Below are 19432 nucleotides of genomic sequence, written 5' to 3'. Positions count from 1 at the left end.
AAATATTCAAGGCTTTTATTTTGAAATTTTCAGTATGCTTAATTTTAAAGTTCCAAAATAATCCCATGTGTAACAGTTACTGAGTTAAATCAGTTATATACAGCCCATAGCAGCGGGTAGTTCTAAAGGCCGGTTCTCAGTCCTGATCTGTTTCAACTGAGGATAGATAGAACTACAATGATGCGTATTTGTAGTCCAAATCAGCAGCCAACAGCCTCTTGAGTTCCGTTGCCATGGTAAATAATGGTCTCAGCAGGTGTGAGCTGTGAGTCATACATGCTCAAACACACAATTGTGTGTTTGAGCCAACACGGTTTACTGAAAAAAAGCATTGGAAACAAATCCTTCTTGTTCGGGAACCGTAATACATATTCGAAAAGCGTTTCGAGCGTATGAGAGGCCTATGTGTCTTCTGCGATAGTCCCGAGATTCATATCTGTACCTCACTCAGAGCATTTACAGTGATGAGAGAAAGAAATGTTGTGCCCAGATCTGAAATTCTATTCAAATACATGGGAGAGAGCCTCAGACAGCCTCAGAAAATCCTGTCGCATGACTTTGCTCTGAAGCACCGTGACAGAAAACCGTACGGTCTAGATAAATTTCGAAAACATTTTACCGGAGCAGACAGGCGTATCAATGTCAGGACCGATTGTGATACTAATCGTGCGATATTTGTGGGCGTGATGGCGATTTCAAAAATGATTTGGGCTGAAAAAGTTGTCTTCATCTCTCACTCTAAGCAGCCAGAGACGCACTGTAACTTTAGGAAAAATGAGAAACTTTGGGTCGCTTAGAGGCAAATTGTGGACAAACCGTAACTGGTATCGACGAGCCGTCTTCACTTTCGAAGAGATCACAGACGTATCTACAAAATGAAATTTGAATGGCATTTCTAGGTGAATTTGTGACGACACAGAAAATCCTCAAAAATAGGGTATTTCTAGGATTTTTCCCATTGACTTATAATGGGTTTTTTTTCGTAGTTTTTTGCGAATTATGTCGCCACGTTAAGCCCAAATCCCACCAGAAGTAATAGCTGGAATGGCGTGAATTTTCTGCACGTTTTGATACCTCATTTGTAGGTGTGCACCCAGCGGTATGAGCCGCATTAACGGTTACGGAAGAAAAATAAAGAATAAAGAAACACTTTCTCCGACAATAGCAATAGGTTCCTGCCATTGCTTTGCATGGCAGGCCCCAACTAGAAAATTTCGGAAGAAATTTAGCCGGGGCCTGCCAAGGCGCGCCCGTGGGGTTTTGGGCCCGGCGTCGTCACGCCACAAGTCGGCGTCGACGCCAAAGAACGCCGCGACGTGACCAGTGGCACGCGGAGAACCGCAAGAACGTTAAGCGAGGCGGACATGCACCATTCGGTACGATTTAAAATTTTCTCAAGGCTTTTATTTTGGAAGTTTTGTTAAACTTCATTTCAAAGGGCCAAACTAATCCCATGCGTAATAGTCCTTGGGTTAAAATAGTTATATAATGCTGAAAACAGCAATTACATGATGTAAAAATATTCAAGGTTTTTATTTTGAAATTATTATTATGCTTAATTTTAAAGTTACGAACTAATCACATGTGTAACAGTGCTTTGGATGAAAAAGTCATACAAAGACAAAAACAGCAATTGCATGATGTAAAAATATTCAAGGCTTTTATTTTGAAATTATTATTATGCTCCATTTTAAAGTTCCGAACTAATACCACGTGTAACATTGCTTTGGATGAAAAAGTCACATAAAGCCAAAAACAGCAATTACCTGATGTAACAACATTCAAGGCTTTTATTTTGAAATTATTATTATGCTCCATTTTAAAGTTCCGAACTAATCCCATGTGTAACATTGCTTTGGATGAAAAAGTCATATACGGCCAAAAAGAGCAATTACTTCATGTAAAATATTCAAGGCTTTTATTTTGAAATTTTCAGTATGCTTCATTTTAAAGTTCTGAACTAATACCACGTGTAAGAGTGCTGTGGATGAAAAAGTCAAATAAAGCCAAAAAGAGCAATTACGTCATGTAAAAATATTCAAGGCTTTTATTTTGAAATTTTTGTTAAGCTTCATTTTAAAGGGCCAAACTAATACCACGTGTAACAGTGCTTTGGATGAAAAAGTCACATAAAGCCAAAAACAGCAATTACCTGATGTAAAAATATTCAAGGCTTTTATTTTGAAATTATTATTATTCTCCATTTTAAAGTTCCAAAGTAATCCAATGTGTAACAGTGCTTTGGATGAAAACGTCAAATAAAGCCAAAAACAGCAATTACCTGATGTAAAACTATTCAAGGCTTTTATTTTGAAATTATTATTATGCTCCATTTTAAAGTTCCAAAGTAATCCCATGTGTAACAGTGCTTTGGATGAAAACGTCAAATAAAGCCAAAAAAAGCAATTACCTGATGTAAAAATATTCAAGGCTTTTATTTTGAAATTATTATTATTCTCCATTTTAAAGTTCCAAAGTAATCCCATGTGTAACAGTGCTTTGGATGAAAACGTCAAATAAAGCCAAAAACAGCAATTACCTGATGTAAAACTATTCAAGGCTTTTATTTTGAAATTATTATTATTCTCCATTTTAAAGTTCCAAAGTAATCCCATGTGTAACAGTGCTTTGGATGAAAACGTCAAATAAAGCCAAAAACAGCAATTACCTGATGTAAAAATATTCAAGGCTTTTATTTTGAAATTATTATTCTCCATTTTAAAGTTCCAAACTAATCCCATGTGTAACATTGCTTTGGATGAAAAAGTCATATACGGCCAAAAAAAGCAATTACCTGATGTAAAAATATTCAAGGCTTTTATTTTGAAATTATTATTATTCTCCATTTTAAAGTTCCAAAGTAATCCCATGTGTAACAGTGCTTTGGATGAAAACGTCAAATAAAGCCAAAAACAGCAATTACCTGATGTAAAAATATTCAAGGCTTTTATTTTGAAATTATTATTCTCCATTTTAAAGTTCCAAACTAATCCCATGTGTAACATTGCTTTGGATGAAAAAGTCATATACGGCCAAAAAAAGCAATTACCTGATGTAAAAATATTCAAGGCTTTTATTTTGAAATTATTATTATTCTCCATTTTAAAGTTCCAAAGTAATCCCATGTGTAACAGTGCTTTGGATGAAAACGTCAAATAAAGCCAAAAACAGCAATTACCTGATGTAAAACTATTCAAGGCTTTTATTTTGAAATTATTATTATGCTCCATTTTAAAGTTCCAAACTAATCCCATGTGTAACAGTTACTGAGTTAAATCAGTTATATACAGCCCATAGCAGCAGTAGTTCTAAAGGCCAGTTCTCAGTCCTGATCTGTTTCAACTGAGGATAGATAGAACTACAGCGATGCGTATTCGTAGTCCAAATCAGCAGCCAATAGCCTCTTGAGTTCCGTTGCTATGGCAAATAATGGTCTCAGCAGGTGTGAGCTCTGAGCTGTGAGCTCTCAAACACACAAGTGTGTTTGAGCAAACACACTTTACTGAAAAAAAGCATTGGAAACAAATCCTTCTTGTTCGGGAACCGTAATACATATTCGAAAAGCGTTTCGAGCGTATGACAGTTCAATGTGTCTTCTGCGATAGTCCCGAGATTCATATCTGTACCTCACTCAGAGCATTTACAGTGATGAGAGAAAGAAATGTTGTGCCCAGATATGAACCGAGATGGGCTGTCACTCTAATTTGAAGAAAAATGAGAAACTTTGGGTCGCTTAGAGGCAAATTGTGGACAAACCGTAACTGGTATCGACGAGCCGTCTTCACTTTCGAAGAGATCACAGACGTATCTACAAAATGAAATTTGAATGGCATTTCTAGGTGAATTTGTGACGACACAGCAAATCCTCAAAAATAGGGTATTTCTAGGATTTTTCCCATTGAGTTATAATGGGGTTTTTTTCGCAGTTTTTTGCGAATTATGTCGCCACGTTAAGCCCAAATCCCACCAAAAATAATAGCTCCAATGGCGTGAATTTTCTGCACGTTTTGATACCTCATTTGTAGGTGTGCACCCAGCGGTATGAGCCGCATTAACGGTTACGGAAGAAAAATAAAGAATTATAATAAAGAGACGCTTCTCTCCGACAATAGTAATAGGTTCCTGCCATTGCTTTGCATGGCAGGCCCCAATAATACTTAAAGAGACGCTTCTCTCCGACAATAGTAATAGGTTCCTGCCATTGCTTTGCATGGCAGGCCCCAACTAGAAAATTTCGGAAGAAATTTAGCCGGGGCCTGCCAAGGCGCGCCCGTCGGGCATGGGCCCGGCGTCGTCGCGCCACAAATCGGCGTCGACGCCAAAGGACGCCGCGACGTGATCAGTGGCACGCGGAGAACCGCAAGAACGTTAAGCGAGGCGGACGTGCACCGTTCGGTACGATTTAAAATGTTGTCAAGGCTTTTATTTTGGAAGTTTTGTTAACCTTCATTTCAAAGGGCCAAACTAATCCCATGCGTAATAGTCCTTGGGTTAAAATAGTTATATAATGCTCAAAACACAAGTAGCTGATGTAAAAATATTCAAGGCTTTTATTTTGAAATTTTCAGTATGCTTCATTTCAAAGGGCCAAACTAATACCACGTGTAACAGTGCTTTGGATGAAAAAGTCAAATAAAGCCAAAAAGAGCAATTACGTCATGTAAAATTATTCAAGGCTTTTATTTTGAAATTTTCAGAATGCTTCATTTCAAAGGGCCAAACTAATACCACGTGTAACAGTGCTTTGGATGAAAAAGTCAAATAAAGCCAAAAAGAGCAATTACCTGATGTAAAAATATTCAAGGCTTTTATTTTGAAATTATTATTATGCTCCATTTTAAAGTTCCAAACTAATCCCATGTGTAACAGTGCTTTGGATGAAAAAGTCATATAAAGCCAAAAACAGCAATTACCTGATGTAAAAATATTCAAGGCTTTTATTTTGAAATTTTCAGTATGCTTCATTTCAAAGTTCCAAAGTAATCCCATGTGTAACAGTGCTTTGGATGAAAACGTCAAATAAAGCCAAAAACAGCAATTACCTGATGTAAAAATATTCAAGGCTTTTATTTTGAAATTATTATTATGCTCCATTTTAAAGTTCCGAACTAATCCCATGTGTAACATTGCTTTGGATGAAAAAGTCATATACGGCCAAAAAGAGCAATTACTTCATGTAAAATATTCAAGGCTTTTATTTTGAAATTTTCAGTATGCTTCATTTTAAAGTTCTGAACTAATACCACGTGTAAGAGTGCTTTGGATGAAAAAGTCATATACGGCCAAAAAGAGCAATTACGTCATGTAAAAATATTCAAGGCTTTTATTTTGAAACTTTTGTTAAGCTTCATTTCAAAGGGCCAAACTAATACCACGTGTAACAGTGCTTTGGATGAAAAAGTCAAATAAAGCCAAAAAGAGCAATTACATGATGTAAAAATATTCAAGGCTTTAATTTTGAAATTTTTGTTAATATTCATTTCAAAGGGCCAAACTAATACCATGTGTAACAGTGCTTTGGATGAAAAAGTCAAATAAAGCCAAAAAGAGCAATTACGTCATGTAAAAATATTCAAGGCTTTTATTTTGAAATTTGCAGGATGCTTCATTTCAAAGGGCCAAACTAATCCCATGCGTAATAGTCCTTCGGTTAAAATAGTTATATAATGCTCAAAACACAAGTAGCTGATGTAAAAATATTCAAGGCTTTTATTTTGAAATTTTTGTTAAGCTTCATTTTAAAGGGCCAAACTAATACCATGTGTAACAGTGCTTTGGATGAAAAAGTCAAATAAAGCCAAAAAAGAGCAATTACGTCATGTAAAAATATTCAGGGCTTTTATTGTGAAATTTTCAATATGCTTAATTTTAAAGTGTAAAACTAATCCCATGTGTAACAGTTACTGAGTTAAATCAGTTATATACAGCCCAAAGCAGCAAGTAGTTGTAAAGGCCAGTTCTCAGTCCTGATCTGTTTCAACTGAGGATAGATAGAACTACAACGATGCGTATTCGTAGTCCTAACCAGCAGCCAATAGCCTCTTGAGTTCCGTTGCTATGGCAAATAATGGTCTCAGCAGGTGTGAGCTCTGAGCTGTGAGCTCTCAAACACACAAGTGTGTTTGAGCAAACACACTTTACTGAAAAAAAGCATTGGAAACAAATCCTTCTTGTTCGGGAACCGTAATACATATTCGAAAAGCGTTTTAAGCGTATGACAGTTCAATGTGTCTTCTGCGATAGTCCCGAGATTCATATCTGTACCTCACTCAGAGCATTTACAGTGATGAGAGAAAGAAATGTTGTGCCCAGATATGAACCGAGGTCGGCTGTCACTCTAATATGAGCAAAAATGAGAAACTTTGGGTCGCTTAGAGGCAAATTGTGGACAAACCATAACTGGTATCGACGAGCCGTCTTCACTTTCGAAGAGATCACAGACGTATCTACAAAATGAAATTTGAATGGCATTTCTAGGTGAATTTGTGACGACACAGCAAATCCTCAAAAATAGGGTATTTCTAGGATTTTTCCCATTGAGTTATAATGGGGTTTTTTTCGTAGTTTTTTGCGAATTATGTCGCCATGTTAATCCCGAATCCCACCAAAAGTAATAGCTGGAATGGCGTGAATTTTCTGCACGTTTTGATACCTCTTTTGTAGGTGTGCACGCAGCGGTATGAGCCGCATTAACGGTTACGGATGAAAAATAAAGAATAATAATAATAAAGAAACTTTTCTTGGGAGAATAGCAATAGGTTCCTGCCATTGCTTTGCATGGCAGGCCCCAACTAGAAAATTTCGGAAGAAATTTAGCCGGGGCCTGCCAAGGCGCGGCCGTGGGGTTCGGGCCCGGCGTCGTCGCGCCACAAATCGGCGTCGACGCCAAAGAACGCCGCGACGTAAGCAGTGGCACGCGGAGAACCGCAAGAACGTTAAGCGAGGCGGACGTGCACCGTTCGGTACGATTTAAAATGTTGTCGAGGCTTTTATTTTGGAAGTTTTGTTAAACTTCATTTCAAAGGGCCAAACTAATCCCATGCGTAATAGTCCTTGGGTTAAAATAGTTATATAATGCTCAAAACACAAGTAGCTGATGTAAAAATATTCAAGGCTTTTATTTTGAAATTTTCAGTATGCTTCATTTCAAAGGGCCAAACTAATACCACGTGTAACAGTGCTTTGGATGAAAAAGTCAAATAAAGCCAAAAAGAGCAATTACCTGATGTAAAAATATTCAAGGCTTTTATTTTGAAATTATTATTATGCTCCATTTTAAAGTTCCAAACTAATCCCATGTGTAACAGTGCTTTGGATGAAAAAGTCATATAAAGCCAAAAACAGCAATTACCTGATGTAAAAATATTCAAGGCTTTTATTTTGAAATTATTATTATGCTTCATTTCAGAGGGCCAAACTAATACCACGTGTAACAGTGCTTTGGATGAAAAAGTCATATACGGCCAAAAAGAGCAATTACGTCATGTAAAATATTCAAGGCTTTTATTTTGAAATTTTCAGTATGCTTAATTTTAAAGTTCCAAACTAATCCCATGTGTAACAGTGCTTTGGATGGAAAAGTCAGATAAAGCCAAAAAGAGCAAATACATGATGTAAAAATATTCAGGGCTTTTATTTTGAAATTATTATTATGCTCCATTTTAAAGTTCCAAACTAATCCCATGTGTAACAGTGCTTTGGATGAAAAAGTCATATACGGCCAAAAACAGCAATTACCTGATGTAAAAATATTCAAGGCTTTTATTTTGAAATTATTATTATGCTCCATTTTAAAGTTCCGAACTAATCCCATGTGTAACATTGCTTTGGATGAAAAAGTCATATACGGCCAAAAAGAGCAATTACGTCATGTAAAATATTCAAGGCTTTTATTTTGAAATTTTCAGTATGCTTAATTTCAAAGTTCCAAACTAATCCCATGTGTAACATTGCTTTGGATGAAAAAGTCACATAAAGCCAAAAACCGCAATTACATGATGTAAAAATATTCAAGGCTTTTATTTTGAAATTTTCAGTATGCTTAATTTCAAAGTTCCAAACTAATCCCATGTGTAACATTGCTTTGGATGAAAAAGTCACATAAAGCCAAAAACAGCAATTACCTGATGTAAAAATATTCAAGGCTTTTATTTTGAAATTATTATTATGCTCCATTTTAAATTCCGAACTAATCCCATGTGTAACAGTGCTTTGGATAAAAAAGTCACATAAAGCCAAAAACAGCAATTACATGATGTAAAAATATTCAAGGCTTTTATTTTGAAATTATTATTCTCCATTTTAAAGTTCCAAACTAATCCCATGTGTAACATTGCTTTGGATGAAAAAGTCATATACGGCCAAAAAAAGCAATTACCTGATGTAAAAATATTCAAGGCTTTTATTTTGAAATTATTATTATTCTCCATTTTAAAGTTCCAAAGTAATCCCATGTGTAACAGTGCTTTGGATGAAAACGTCAAATAAAGCCAAAAACAGCAATTACCTGATGTAAAACTATTCAAGGCTTTTATTTTGAAATTATTATTATGCTCCATTTTAAAGTTCCAAACTAATCCCATGTGTAACAGTTACTGAGTTAAATCAGTTATATACAGCCCATAGCAGCAGTAGTTCTAAAGGCCAGTTCTCAGTCCTGATCTGTTTCAACTGAGGATAGATAGAACTACAGCGATGCGTATTCGTAGTCCAAATCAGCAGCCAATAGCCTCTTGAGTTCCGTTGCTATGGCAAATAATGGTCTCAGCAGGTGTGAGCTCTGAGCTGTGAGCTCTCAAACACACAAGTGTGTTTGAGCAAACACACTTTACTGAAAAAAAGCATTGGAAACAAATCCTTCTTGTTCGGGAACCGTAATACATATTCGAAAAGCGTTTCGAGCGTATGACAGTTCAATGTGTCTTCTGCGATAGTCCCGAGATTCATATCTGTACCTCACTCAGAGCATTTACAGCGATGAGAGAAAGAAATGTTGTGCCCAGATATGAACCGAGATGGGCTGTCACTGTAATTTCAGCAAAAATGAGAAAGTTTGGGTCGCTTAGAGGCAAATTGTGGACAAACCGTAACTGGTATCGACGAGCCGTCTTCACTTTCGAAGAGATCACAGACGTATCTACAAAATGAAATTTGAATGGCATTTCTACGTGAATTTGTGACGACACAGCAAATCCTCAAAAATAGGGTATTTCTAGGATTTTTCCCATTGAGTTATAATGGGGTTTTTTTCGTAGTTTTTTGCGAATTATGTCGCCACGTTAAGCCCAAATCCCACCACAAGTAATAGCTCCAATGGCGTGAATTTTCTGCACGTTTTGATACCTCATTTGTAGGTGTGCACCCAGCGGTATGAGCCGCATTAACGGTTACGGAAGAATAAAGAATATTAAAGAGACGCTTCTCTCCGACAATAGTAATAGGTTCCTGCCATTGCTTTGCATGGCAGGCCCCAACTAGAAAATTTCGGAAGAAATTTAGCCGGGGCCTGCCAAGGCGCGCCCGTGGGGTTCGGGCCCGGCGTCGTCACGCCACAAATCGGCATCGCCGCGACGTAAGCAGTGGCACGCGGAGAACCGCAAGAACGTTAAGCGAGGCGGACGTGCACCATTCAGTACGATTTAAAATTTTTGTCAAGGCTTTTATTTTGGAAGTTTTGTTAAACTTCATTTTAAAGTTCCGAACTAATACCATGTGTAACAGTGCTTTGGATGAAAAAGTCATACAAAGCCAAAAACAGCAATTGCATGATGTAAAAATATTCAAGGCTTTTATTTTGAAATTTTCAGTATGCTCCATTTTAAAGTTCCGAACGAATCCCATGTGTAACAGTGCTTTGGATAAAAAAGTCACATAAAGCCAAAAAGCGCAATTACCTGATGTAAAAATATGCAAGGCTTTTATTTTGAAATTATTATTATGCTCCATTTTAAAGTTCCGAACTAATCCCATGTGTAACAGTGCTTTGGATGAAAAAGTCACATAAAGCCAAAAAGCGCAATTACCTGATGTAAAAATATTCAAGGCTTTTATTTTGAAATTATTATTATGCTCCATTTTAAAGTTCCGAACAAATCCCATGTGTAACAGTGCTTTGGATGAAAAAGTCATATACGGCCAAAAAGAGCAATTACATGACGTAAAAATATTCAAGGCTTTTATTTTGAAATTTTCAGTATGCTTCATTTCAGAGGGCCAAACTATTCCATTGTGTAACAGTGCTTTGGATAAAAAAGTCACATAAAGCCAAAAAGCGCAATTACCTGATGTAAAAATATTCAAGGCTTTTATTTTGAAATTATTATTATGCTCCATTTTAAAGTTCCGAACTAATCCCATGTGTAACATTGCTTTGGATGAAAAAGTCAAATAAAGCTCAAAAGAGCAATTACATGATGTAAAAATATTCAAGGCTTTTATTTTGAAATTTTTGTTAAGCTTCATTTTAAAGTTCAAAACTAATCCCATGTGTAACAGTGCTTTGGATGAAAACGTCATATACGGCCAAAAAAAGCAATTACATTATGTAAAAATATTCAAGGCTTTTATTTTGAAATTATTATTATGCTCCATTTTAAAGTTCCGAACTAATCCCATGTGTAACATTGCTTTGGATGAAAAAGTAATATACGGCCAATAAGAGCAATTACGTCATGTAAAATATTCAAGGCTTTTATTTTGAAATTATTATTATGCTCCATTTTAAAGTTCCAAACTAATCCCATGTGTAACATTGCTTTGGATGAAAAAGTCATATACGGCCAAAAAGAGCAATTACGTCATGTAAAATATTCAAGGCTTTTATTTTGAAATTTTCAGTATGCTTAATTTTAAAGTTCCAAACTAATCCCATGTGTAACAGTTACTGAGTTAAATCAGTTATATACAGCCCATAGCAGCAGGTAGTTCTAAAGGCCAGTTCTCAGTCCTGATCTGTTTCAACTGAGGATAGATAGAACTACAGCGATGCGTATCTGTAGTCCTAATCAGCAGCCAATAGCCTCTTGAGTTCCGTTGCTATGGTAAATAATGGTCTCAGCAGGTGTGAGCTCTGAGCGCTGAGCTCTCAAACACACTGTGTGTTTGAGCAAACACATTTTACTGACAAAAAAGCATTGGAAACAAATCCTTCTTGTTCGGGAACCGTAATACATATTCGAAAAGCGTTTGCAGCGTATGACAGTTCAATGTGTCTTCTGCGATAGTCCCGAGATTCATATCTGTACCTCACTCAGAACATTTACAGCGATGAGAGAAAGAAATGTTGTGCCCAGATCTGAAATTCTATTCAAATACATGGGAGAGAGCCTCAGACAGCCTCAGAAAATCCTGTCGCATGACTTTGCTCTGAAGCACCGTGACAGAAAACCGTACGGTCTAGATAAATTTCGAAAACATTTTACCGGAGCAGACAGGCGTATCAATGTCAGGACCGATTTTGATACTAATCGTGCGATATTTGTGGGCGTGATGGCGATTTCAAAAATGATTTGGGTTGAAAAAGTTGTCTTCATCTCTCACTCTAAGCAGCCAGAAACGCACTCTAACTTGAGCAAAAATGAGAAAGTTTGGGTCGCTTAGAGGCAAATTGTGGACAAACCGTAACTGGTATCGACGAGCCGTCTTCACTTTCGAAGAGATCACAGACGTATCTACAAAATGAAATTTGAATGGCATTTCTAGGTGAATTTGTGACGACACAGCAAATCCTCAAAAATAGGGTATTTCTAGGATTTTTCCCATTGAGTTATAATGGGGTTTTTTTCGCAGTTTTTTGCGAATTATGTCGCCACGTTAAGCCCAAATCCCACCAAAAATAATAGCTCCAATGGCGTGAATTTTCTGCACGTTTTGATACCTCATTTGTAGGTGTGCACCCAGCGGTATGAGCCGCATTAACGGTTACGGAAGAAAAATAAAGAATAAAAATTTCGGAAGAAATTTAGCCGGGGCCTGCCAAGGCGCGCCCGTCGGGCATGGGCCCGGCGTCGTCACGCCACAAATCGGCGTCGACGCTAAAGAACGCCGCGACGTAATCAGTGGCACGCGGAGAACCGCAAGAACGTTAAGCGAGGCGGACGTGCACCGTTCGGTACGATTTAAAATGTTGTCGAGGCTTTTATTTTGGAAGTTTCAGTATGCTTCATTTCAAAGGGCCAAACTAATCCCATGCGTAATAGTCCTTGGGTTAAAATAGTTATATAAGGCTCAAAACACAAGTAGCTGATGTAAAAATATTCAAGGCTTTTATTTTGGAATTTTCAGTATGCTTCATTTCAAAAGGGCCAAACTAATACCACGTGTAACAGTGCTTTGGATGAAAAAGTCAAATAAAGCCAAAAAGAGCAATTACCTGATGTAAAAATATTCAAGGCTTTTATTTTGAAATTATTATTATGCTCCATTTCAAAGTTCCGAACTAATCCCATGTGTAACAGTGCTTTGGATGAAAAAGTCATATACGGCCAAAAAGAGCAATTACATGATGTAAAAATATTCAAGGCTTTTATTTTGAAATTTTTAGTATGCTTCATTTCAGAGGGCCAAACTATTCCATTGTGTAACAGTGCTTTGGATAAAAAAGTCACATAAAGCCAAAAACCGCAATTACATGATGTAAAAATATTCAAGGCTTTTATTTTGAAACTTTTGTTAAGCTTCATTTCAAAGGGCCAAACTAATACCACGTGTAACAGTGCTTTGGATGAAAAAGTCAAATAAAGCCAAAAAGAGCAATTACCTGATGTAAAAATATTCAAGGCTTTTATTTTGAAATTTTCAGTATGCTTCATTTCAAAGGGCCAAACTAATACCACGTGTAACAGTGCTTTGGATGAAAAAGTCAAATAAAGCCAAAAAGAGCAATTACGTCATGTAAAATTATTCAAGGCTTTTATTTTGAAATTTTCAGAATGCTTCATTTCAAAGGGCCAAACTAATACCACGTGTAACAGTGCTTTGGATGAAAAAGTCAAATAAAGCCAAAAAGAGCAATTACCTGATGTAAAAATATTCAAGGCTTTTATTTTGAAATTATTATTATGCTCCATTTTAAAGTTCCAAACTAATCCCATGTGTAACAGTGCTTTGGATGAAAAAGTCATATAAAGCCAAAAACAGCAATTACCTGATGTAAAAATATTCAAGGCTTTTATTTTGAAATTATTATTATTCTCCATTTTAAAGTTCCAAAGTAATCCCATGTGTAACAGTGCTTTGGATGAAAACGTCAAATAAAGCCAAAAACAGCAATTACCTGATGTAAAAATATTCAAGGCTTTTATTTTGAAATTATTATTATGCTCCATTTTAAAGTTCCGAACTAATCCCATGTGTAACATTGCTTTGGATGAAAAAGTCATATACGGCCAAAAAGAGCAATTACTTCATGTAAAATATTCAAGGCTTTTATTTTGAAATTTTCAGTATGCTTCATTTTAAAGTTCTGAACTAATACCACGTGTAAGAGTGCTTTGGATGAAAAAGTCAAATAAAGCCAAAAAGAGCAATTACGTCATGTAAAAATATTCAAGGCTTTTATTTTGAAACTTTTGTTAAGCTTCATTTCAAAGGGCCAAACTAATACCACGTGTAACAGTGCTTTGGATGAAAAAGTCAAATAAAGCCAAAAAGAGCAATTACATGATGTAAAAATATTCAAGGCTTTTATTTTGAAATTTTTGTTAATATTCATTTCAAAGGGCCAAACTAATACCATGTGTAACAGTGCTTTGGATGAAAAAGTCAAATAAAGCCAAAAAGTGCAATTACGTCATGTAAAAATATTCAAGGCTTTTATTTTGAAATTATTATTATTCTCCATTTTAAAGTTCCAAAGTAATCCCATGTGTAACAGTGCTTTGGATGAAAACGTCAAATAAAGCCAAAAACAGCAATTACCTGATGTAAAAATATTCAAGGCTTTTATTTTGAAATTATTATTATGCTCCATTTTAAAGTTCCGAACTAATCCCATGTGTAACATTGCTTTGGATGAAAAAGTCATATACGGCCAAAAAGAGCAATTACTTCATGTAAAATATTCAAGGCTTTTATTTTGAAATTTTCAGTATGCTTCATTTTAAAGTTCTGAACTAATACCACGTGTAAGAGTGCTTTGGATGAAAAAGTCAAATAAAGCCAAAAAGAGCAATTACGTCATGTAAAAATATTCAAGGCTTTTATTTTGAAACTTTTGTTAAGCTTCATTTCAAAGGGCCAAACTAATACCACGTGTAACAGTGCTTTGGATGAAAAAGTCAAATAAAGCCAAAAAGAGCAATTACATGATGTAAAAATATTCAAGGCTTTTATTTTGAAATTTTTGTTAATATTCATTTCAAAGGGCCAAACTAATACCATGTGTAACAGTGCTTTGGATGAAAAAGTCAAATAAAGCCAAAAAGAGCAATTACGTCATGTAAAAATATTCAAGGCTTTTATTTTGAAACTTTTGTTAAGCTTCATTTCAAAGGGCCAAACTAATACCACGTGTAACAGTGCTTTGGATGAAAAAGTCAAATAAAGCCAAAAAGAGCAATTACGTCATGTAAAATTATTCAAGGCTTTTATTTTGAAATTTTCAGTATGCTTCATTTCAAAGGGCCAAACTAATACCACGTGTAACAGTGCTTTGGATGAAAAAGTCAAATAAAGCCAAAAAGAGCAATTACCTGATGTAAAAATATTCAAGGCTTTTATTTTGAAATTATTATTATGCTCCATTTTAAAGTTCCAAACTAATCCCATGTGTAACAGTGCTTTGGATGAAAAAGTCATATAAAGCCAAAAACAGCAATTACCTGATGTAAAAATATTCAAGGCTTTTATTTTGAAATTATTATTATTCTCCATTTTAAAGTTCCAAACTAATCCCATGTGTAACATTGCTTTGGATGAAAAAGTCATATACGGCCAAAAAAAGCAATTACCTGATGTAAAAATATTCAAGGCTTTTATTTTGAAATTATTATTATTCTCCATTTTAAAGTTCCAAAGTAATCCCATGTGTAACAGTGATTTGGATGAAAACGTCAAATAAAGCCAAAAACAGCAATTACCTGATGTAAAAATATTCAAGGCTTTTATTTTGAAATTATTATTCTCCATTTTAAAGTTCCAAAGTAATCCCATGTGTAACAGTGCTTTGGATGAAAACGTCAAATAAAGCCAAAAACAGCAATTACCTGATGTAAAAATATTCAAGGCTTTTATTTTGAAATTATTATTATGCTCCATTTTAAAGTTCCAAACTAATCCCATGTGTAACAGTTACTGAGTTAAATCAGTTATATACAGCCCATAGCAGCAGTAGTTCTAAAGGCCAGTTCTCAGTCCTGATCTGTTTCAACTGAGGATAGATAGAACTACAGTGATGCGTATTCGTAGTCCTAACCAGCAGCCAATAGCCTCTTGAGTTCCGTTGCTATGGCAAATAATGGTCTCAGCAGGTGTGAGCTCTGAGCTGTGAGCTCTCAAACACACAAGTGTGTTTGAGCAAACACACTTTACTGAAAAAAAGCATTGGAAACAAATCCTTCTTGTTCGGGAACCGTAATACATATTCGAAAAGCGTTTCGAGCGTATGACAGTTCAATGTGTCTTCTGCGATAGTCCCGAGATTCATATCTGTACCTCACTCAGAGCATTTACAGCGATGAGAGAAAGAAATGTTGTGCCCATATCTGATCCGAGGTCGGCTGTCACTCTAATATGAGCAAAAATGAGAAACTTTGGGTCGCTTAGAGGCAAATTGTGGACAAACCGTAACTGGTATCGACGAGCCGTCTTCACTTTCGAAGAGATCACAGACGTATCTACAAAATGAAATTTGAATGGCATTTCTAGGTGAATTTGTGACGACACAGCAAATCCTCAAAAATAGGGTATTTCTAGGATTTTTCCCATTGAGTTATAATGGGGTTTTTTTCGTAGTTTTTTGCGAATTATGTCGCCACGTTAAGCCCAAATCCCACCAGAAGTAATAGCTCCAATGGCGTGAATTTTCTGCACGTTTTGATACCTCATTTGTAGGTGTGCACCCAGCGGTATGAGCCGCATTAACGGTTACGGAAGAAAAATAAAGTTCTATAATAATAATAATAATAATAATATTAAAGAGACGCTTCTCTCCGACAATAGTAATAGGTTCCTGCCATTGCTTTGCATGGCAGGCCCCAATAATACTTAAAGAGACGCTTCTCTCCGACAATAGTAATAGGTTCCTGCCATTGCTTTGCATGGCAGGCCCCAATAATAATAAAGAAACTTTTCTTGGGAGAATAGCAATAGGTTCCTGCCATTGCTTTGCATGGCAGGCCCCAATTATATTTAAAGTAGGGCTGCAACAATTAATCGGATTAATCATGATTAATCGATTATTGAAATAAGGTTGAGTTTTCACATGTTCATAGAAGCTGATCATTGGCTGTAGATGCATAATTTTCTATATTTTAGGTAAGAAAATGTTTATTTTCTTAGTTAAGAAAGGAATGAAATTTGTTCATTTGCATCTTTTAAGATATTAAGTAAAAAATCTGCAGAATGTGACATTTTTTTGTCCGATTAATTGATTAGTCATCAGAATAATCAATAGTTGCAGCTCTGATTTGAAGGTGTTTTTGTCTCCCTACAGATTAAATCCATCTTTAGTTTTAAATGTTTTAACTGATCGGTTCTGATCCGGTTTCCTGCAGCTAGCACTCTGATTTCTCTCCTTTTTTTTTATCAGTTTCTTCTTCTTCTCGCACATTTCTCTCTCCATCCTCTCGCTGTCAGCGACGTGTTGTCTCTATGGTAACCGCCTGCAGAGAGGCGGGCTTGGACTGGACACACCCACTGCAGCATGGCTCTCTCTCACACACACACACGCAGCGCAGCAGTGTATTTTAGTAAATGTGACCACAGGTTTGAGGCGCGTCGTGCTGCTTCAGCATCTTAAATTACAGCCGTCGGCTGCAGCAGCTTCTCGCCGCCGCCTCTCGGCTCGCTGCGTGTCACGGCCTAACGTATAATCAGAGGCGGCCTCGTCTCTGCATCCTCCTCCGAGGCGCAGAGACGCTGCTGTCCTGTCAGGACTCACTCTGCATGTAGAAAACCAGAAGCTCTGAGGCTGGAGGAGGTGAAGGCGTCCCTCAGCCTCCACCTGACTCATCTGCTTTAATGAACATGCTGCAAATCAGAGGTGGAGTCCTCTGGCTCCAGTTTGAAATGTCTGTGCTGCGTTCAGGTGCAGCGTGTAACATCTAACCTCTCTGTGTGTCTGTATGCAGAAACCCTGCTGGATGACTTCATGTTGACACATCCCATCTTCCTGGCGGCCGACAGGCTCCAGCAAGTCCTGCTGCAGCAGTATCCTTGTCCTGGGCCTGACTGAATGCGCTCACAGCGCTGCGATGCGACGTGCATGCGCCGGTGTGTTTAATGCGATCGGAATGAGGGACGAGCTTCGCAGGTTTGATTCCAGGGCATTAACAGCGTCTTTGTTCCCGTTGTGTAGCTGCGAGTCGTGTTTTTCCCTCCTCTTTGCCTGCAGCCTGCTGACTCTACCTCATGTTTGTTACCGAGTTTCTTTTTTTTTTTTTTTGCCCCACCTTCTTTCTGTTTGTTTGTGTTCCAGAGGGGAGAAAAAGGAACATTTCACCACGTTCAGGTTCAGGAGAAAAACACTTCCACAACAGAGACCTCACTGCCTGATCCAGGACCCGTTTTTTAAGAATGTTTCATACATGATAGTCTGGTAGCATCGGTCCGATTGGGAACCAAACTGCAACATTTGTTACATTCTCAGATGCTGTGGTTCTCTTTCACACTGAACTGAGTCAAACCAACCAAACCCTTTGAAAAACAGTTCCCCTCCTCGCCTGTGGGGGCGCTGCACATATAACCTCATGAAGGAAACAACATGAAAGCCTCTGAAGAAGACACTGAGTGGAACGTCCTTCTTCGATAAATGTAAACAAAAATAGAGTAGCTTCAGATTTGTTGTTGGTAAAAGACGACAAATCATTTCTTCTGCTAGCATTAGCCTGCTAGCATGCCCTGCGATATAGTTCACTTCCTGCTTTTGGCACACTTGGCGTTCACATATGCATCCGAACCACACCAGAGTTCACTTCAACCGAATCCAGACCAAGGTTTATAGGTGGACCAGAGTTCGTTCTTTCAGTCCACATCAGAGTTTGATTACGCATTCTCACCTGCCCAAAGGAATCGGATTTTCCAGGCAAATGGTCTGGAGCTGGATTAAAGCGGACTAAACATGGCTGGTGTGAACGCGTCTTAACTCTTTAGCATCTTGGTTCTTGGTAGAATGGAGTAAAACTGTTTTCTGAATATAAAATGAGAGCCTCGTTTTATTTGGAGATGATGGAAAAAAGAAACCAACAGATTCCCAAACCACCTCATCTGGTTCCTGTGAAAACCCTGAGCTCCTTGTTACGAAGAAAGGATGCATACCAGGAAACATCATGCTTTTGCAATTGATCCAAGTTCATTTAAAAAAAAAAATTGTCATATGTTCAGACAAACAAAATTTGAACACTACAAGCTTTAAAACTAAATAATCTCATAAATAGAATAATAGAATAATAAATTAAGTAGAAAAGTAAAGAGAGGAAAAGATGCCAGTGTTGGGTACAGTCTTCATGCTCCTGAGGGTTTGTAACATGTCTCACCCTCATGTGTCACATAAACGCTGTTTGTGTGGAAATCAGAAACACAGTGAGACTGACGTAAAGTTGCACCTTTGATGAGCATCACTATGTTCAGAATGTTGAAACTTTTCCTCTCCTGAGGCTGAGCCCAGCCTGCAGGGAAATTATTTCAGCTGTTTGCATTCATGATCACATTCTTTTGGTTCCTACGCCTAACTAATGACTGAGGCAAGGAATGGGGAAGTACCGACTGGTAGATCCACTTCTTAATACCCCAGACCCTGAATCGTGACTCCAAACCTGCAGGTGGAAATCCAGTTTCCTGATGAATCCATCGCCTCAGAGTCGAAGGTTCTGATTATAATCCTGACTGTTTCACCTTCAGCGACAAATGACTCAATCTAAAAGTCTCAGAACAAACACGATGCATCATCGGCAAAAAGCTTAACAATCTGATGCCAACTGTTTGAGAAAGTCCTGCAAATGATTGCATAACCATTCAGACCTGAGTGCGTCATCTGCAAACAACTTTACAATCTGAATTGTGTCGACTGTTTCACGTTTTTGTGAAAACGATTGCAGAACTTTCTAAGCTTAACATGACTGCATCATCTGCAAACAACAAACAGCTTCGCAATCTCAATTATGCTAAGTGATTCTCATTCTTGTGGAAATGATTGAAGCACCATCCTAACTTAACTTGACTTCTTAATACATCTGCAAACAGTTTAAAAAATTGATGCCAACTGTTTCACAGACTC

The 19432-nt window shown here is 37.1% G+C and overlaps 1 protein-coding gene across 1 annotated transcript in view; it reads left to right on the top strand.

Moving 5' to 3' along the window:
• rapgefl1 (Rap guanine nucleotide exchange factor like 1) overlaps window positions 1–19432 on the top strand; it is a 76181-nt gene that overhangs the window by 44070 nt on the left and 12679 nt on the right. The window contains exon 3 of the mRNA XM_023348704.1: window positions 17289–17367. Within this exon, the coding sequence (XP_023204472.1) occupies window positions 17289–17367 (79 nt within the window). The remainder of the gene's footprint in view (window positions 1–17288; window positions 17368–19432) is intronic.

The sequence above is a fragment of the Xiphophorus maculatus genome, chromosome 16 (genome assembly GCF_002775205.1).
Source record: "Xiphophorus maculatus strain JP 163 A chromosome 16, X_maculatus-5.0-male, whole genome shotgun sequence".
NCBI lineage: Eukaryota > Metazoa > Chordata > Actinopteri > Cyprinodontiformes > Poeciliidae > Xiphophorus > Xiphophorus maculatus.
The sequence above is the reverse complement of the archived record's forward strand: the minus strand, read 5'-3'. Positions and strand labels throughout refer to the sequence as shown.